The 4928-nt window shown below is 31.5% G+C and overlaps 1 protein-coding gene and 1 long non-coding RNA gene across 4 annotated transcripts in view; one reads left to right on the forward strand and one right to left on the reverse strand.

Moving 5' to 3' along the window:
* Positions 1–4856, reverse strand: part of LOC127843816 (receptor-type tyrosine-protein phosphatase alpha-like) — a 75738-nt gene extending 70882 nt beyond the window's left edge. For all 3 annotated transcript variants that reach the window (XM_052373648.1, XM_052373647.1, XM_052373646.1), the window contains exon 1: positions 4137–4856. In XM_052373648.1, coding sequence (XP_052229608.1) covers positions 4137–4215 — 79 coding nt within the window. In that variant the 5' untranslated portion in view covers positions 4216–4856. The remainder of the gene's footprint in view (positions 1–4136) is intronic.
* Positions 1–4928, forward strand: part of LOC127843845 (uncharacterized) — a 148841-nt gene that overhangs the window by 85243 nt on the left and 58670 nt on the right. The gene's annotated exons all lie outside the window — the stretch shown is intronic.

A 4928-nucleotide genomic window follows, 5' to 3' on the forward strand; every position in this document is an offset into this window, starting at 1 on the left:
GTGAATGAATATAAATTACTGCATCTGGGAATATTTTAAGGTTCAAATATTTCAAATGCATCTTACAATAGATGAAAATAACTCTCATCAGTCTGAAATTCAAAGTTTTGACGCCATTGTCGCTTTGTCACATGACGAGTTTTCATTTGGATACTTTCGGATCGACCTTGACATTTTTGCTGAAATTGTAAACATTACTTTCGTTTTCTGAATTCTATTATTTTTGATTAACAACTTACGTATGGTGGATTATAAGACTGATTTCAGTGTGAATCAGGTAGTTTTAAATAAGATTTACTTTGAGTTTGTATTAACACTACAATTTGTTTACATAACAAACCAGAATAATCTAAAATACCGGGAAATGTCATTCTGAATTTGAAAACACTTGAGCACATGGTATGTTAATAAAAATAGAAATAACATCATATGACCGTGAAATCTCGGGAGATTTGCATTTCAAGAAAGTCTGTCACATCGCTGTTTTTCTCGATATGTAAGAGCAGAATAGATAAATTTTAAATGTTTAAGATAGTATTTTGTGAAAGAATATATCAGTTAAATTTGAAAAATGTTAATCTTTCCGATCAAGTGGTTGATTTGGGCCAATTACTGCATATAAAAGCTGTTTTGGACCGGTCTTTGTTAACTGTCAACTTTTCGGGAATTTCTGGTTGACTTTCCTAATGGGGTTGGTCCATAACTTTAAAGTCGCGCCAGTCAAAAATCATAACAAGCAACATTTAAAGTTATGGTAGCCAGAACTAACACTAGCGCAGTCATCTGCCTCACTTTGCAATTTATGTGGAAGTTTCATAAATAGATCTGAAAATATTGAATGGAATAGGGATACATTTGGATTCAGGGCTTTTTTTCCTGACTTTGTAAAGCGGCCCTGGCCCCCTTACTTTGTGAAAAAATGAGTCGCGAACTTTTCAAAATTGTGAAAAAATGAGTTGCAATCTTTTCAAAATTGTGACAAATTGAGTCGCAAACTTTTCAAAATTGTGAAAAATTGAGTCGGGAACTTCTTAAAATTGTGAAAAACCGAGTCGTGAAATTATTAAAATTGTGAAAAACGGCCCATTTTGTAAAAATTCACGGCCATGTTAGGTTTGTGAATTGTCCTTTTCAAAATTGTAAAATGTCCTTCCACGGCCACTCATAAAGAAGGAAAAAAAGCCCTGGGATTATTTCTATTAAAGCAAGATTTTGAAATGCAATTATGCTTGTTTTTTTCCTCATTTTATTTGTGTCTGTCTTTATTTTCAAGCAAATTTATTTTAGTGAAACAAAATAGTCAGAGCATATGCGTGTGACGACATTACAAGAGCCGCGTTCATGATATAAACAAAGTGATCGAAATTAGGCTATGCTGAATATAAGAGAATCATACGATATTAAAAAGTTTGGATTGTAATGTAAATTACTTTGCTGATATTGACAGTGTACGCTGTATTTAAGAATATCCTTGATTCTTTATAACATGTATAAAGCATTATACTATCATGTATAATATGTGCAAAAAACACAATTAAATATAGAGTTTATAAACTTATAAATGATAGAAAGTGTGTAAACAATAAAAGCACAAAACATTATTCAAATGCTATTTATGGTTGCTCTTTTCACAAAAAGCATGCACTTTTTGTTAATTTGATTACCAGCAGAAATTAAAGCTTCTGCTATAGAATAATAAACATATAAAGGGTAATTTTTTTTCCCAATTATTTGTGATTTTTTGATAAGATGATAACAGTGAAGTACCTGCTTCGAAAATGGGCTAGATTGAACTTTACCGGTAGGCAGTTGTTTACCACTATCGACAAAGGTGGGGTTTGGGGGCGGTAGCCCCCGATACTAAGGAAATATATAGGATAAAAAGGATTATAAGGTGTTGCGTTAGTTGTTATGTGTTAGGTGTTAAGGGTTAGGGTACGCTGTTTGATGTGTTAAGTGTTGCGTACCGGTAAAGTTCAATCGTCCCAAAAAATGTTACCGAGTTACACGGGTTATGGAGGTTTCGGTAAATGACAAGTTCGGTAAATTGATTTATATAGTAAAAGCCGTGGAGGTTTCGGTAAATTGATTTTATATAGGAGGTATACCTATAACGAGGTGTAAATGACACATATTATCGGCTTACAATAACATTAGGGGCATTTATTTGCAAACTGTGGATTAATTGTGATGTACATTAATTGAGTTGTTTGGCACTAATTAAATTATCTGTTTAAATGTACGGACTTGATTTTATCAAATAAGAGATGTTTGCAAAGTGTTATTATTAATTATCCAGGCTTGCGACCTATTAATATTCTAATCGATGGAGGTAAATTATATATTAAAAGTTTATCTTTAGGTCATGATCGTTTTGTATTTTATATATGTTTTTAAACAATTAGTTGATAAAAACGCACGAACAACGACTTGGAAGGTAACTATAATACAATTAGCATTATTAATTTATAAGTAAGAAACAATTCACAGTTTCACATTGGATATTATTCGTATATTAATATTATACTTTCATAGTATACAAAATCGGTAGTAAGCATTTGTTTCATACGACTGTTATTAAAAACTGATAAAAAATGACATAATCATGTTATTAAGTACAAACATATGTTTTTATTATAATTACAGGATGGCATAGACGCATCAACGCACGAGCGTGTTCAGCCAACCTTGGTCTTTACAAGTTGGCCAACCTTCTCAGAGAGGAATCTGAGACAGTTGATCTACATATACGGCTGGTGAGCCAGCACCTTCTCACGAAGATCAGACGGAAGAAGTATGTTACGATACACGGCAGACTACATCAAGCATGGGATGACTACGAAGAGGAGAAGCTGACAACCACTGAACTTCTGAGGATCATCAGCCACATCAATGCCCTGGGACCATCCACAGCGGTCCACCACATGCTCGACGACGACGAGTCTTGAACGATGAACGACTGATATGGTTGAAATGTAACATTAAATTGAACAGTGTCGTACATGTATCTCATTTGTATTAGAAATGTAATTAAATTAAATCAGCATGCGGAAAATCTGAATGATAATAATGTGTCGTATTAATATTGTAGTGTGTCAAAAATGTATGTTATTAATATGTGATTACTCCCTCATTTTTTTAAATGACATGAAATATTTCAATATATATATTGTATCCATGTTTTACTTGTTGCTTATTTATAATATATGGCAAATAAAACGGATTACAAAGTAAATCAGTTATTTTTGTTTTATTGGACCGATTTGTTTAGGCAAAAAATGATATCAGTTATTTTGGCCGTAAAACCCATTGTTCCAGTACAGTAGCCAGGTGCCTGTGTATTAAGTTGATAAGATAATGATCATCACAGCAGCTTGCTATTACACAGTGTATTCATTCTGCTGGCGTTGTGTTAGATGTCATTTTTATCAGTTTTCAATTATGTGTATCTCTTCGCTTAACTCATTTATTACTTTTTATTAATTACGTACACGTATTAAATTTTATATATTGTTTTTTCTTGTGTTTTTCTCAACCAGAAAGAAATAATAAAACATATAAATAAATATAAAATTCAACATTAAATCATTTTTATTCAATCATATTTTACAAGAAACTTTAAAAAATAGCATTAAACTTAATTGAAGAGCTTACATTGATTCCGCCATAAATCATTACTTCTTATTACTATTATGTTATTTAAATAAAAGCACCAATTAAAAAAAACAGTATTGCGTTATTTAAATCGTAAAATTAACCAAAAATTTCCTAACAGAATTCGTTTTTCAGAGGTAGCTCATTCATTTCCCTTAATTCTTTACCTTAGGCATAGCATTAATTACTTAACTCAAAATTAATCCACAGTTTGCAAATAAATGCCCCTAATGTTATTGTAAGCCGCTAATAGGTGTCATTAACACCTCGTTGTAGGTATACCTCTTCTATAAAATCAATTTACCGAAACCTCCACGGCTTTTACTATATAAATCAATTTACCGAACTTGTCATTTACCGAAACCTCCAGCACCCAGTTACACAACTAACCGCTCAAGATTAACTACAAGTTAAAACAAGAAAAATATAATGTTGTTAAAAAACAGCACATGACAATGATATTAAATATTATAATTACACACCGGAGGTTTGAAATAAATCCAGCAGCATAAAAGGTAATATTAAAACAACTAAAGTATATTTCCATATTTCCTTCTCCATTTTATTTCCATAGCTTACCAAACAGAGTTACCTTCCCTAATTTTACCCTACCATGTACATTGTGTAATTTAACCTTTGAGACAATACGGGCTAAATGTATGACATAATGGTGCTGTAAAGACACAAAGATAAATTGCCCTCTTTATGGTTCACCCCCTTTTTCTTTTATTTTCTTATATGCGATCACAAATTGACACAAAATTATATACATATGATACACGATATATAAATTTTGATACTCTCCCATTTGTTCATAGTGACTCACCCCTTATTTAATAACGACTTGCCCCAGCAAATATTTTGATAGGAGTCTTTTATAATATAACTGTCATAACTGTCTTAAACTACCAAAGATATAATATATGATGACATATATATAATATCTTTGGTAGTATAAAAGATTGTTACTTTGTGGATTCAAACTTTAAGCTCAATTTTATCTTGCACAAGAACCTTAACTTGAATTCAAATGAAAAAAGTGGGTTGTATTATGCTAAAAAGCTGGTCAAAGTAATATTTGTTGACCGAAAATGTTTATCTCAATTTCAAAGGTCTTTTTAATTGCAACTCAGAGTTATTGGGTTTTGTAAGTGACCTAACAAGATTATCATAAAGATTTCAATTTGAAAAATATATATGTAGCAGTTAAAGTGATATGTACATGTACTTGTTGCAGGTAAACCGTAATTTGAATTTCATCTTAACCATGATCC

This window comes from Dreissena polymorpha, chromosome 9, assembly GCF_020536995.1.
Source record: "Dreissena polymorpha isolate Duluth1 chromosome 9, UMN_Dpol_1.0, whole genome shotgun sequence".
Lineage (NCBI taxonomy): Eukaryota > Metazoa > Mollusca > Bivalvia > Myida > Dreissenidae > Dreissena > Dreissena polymorpha.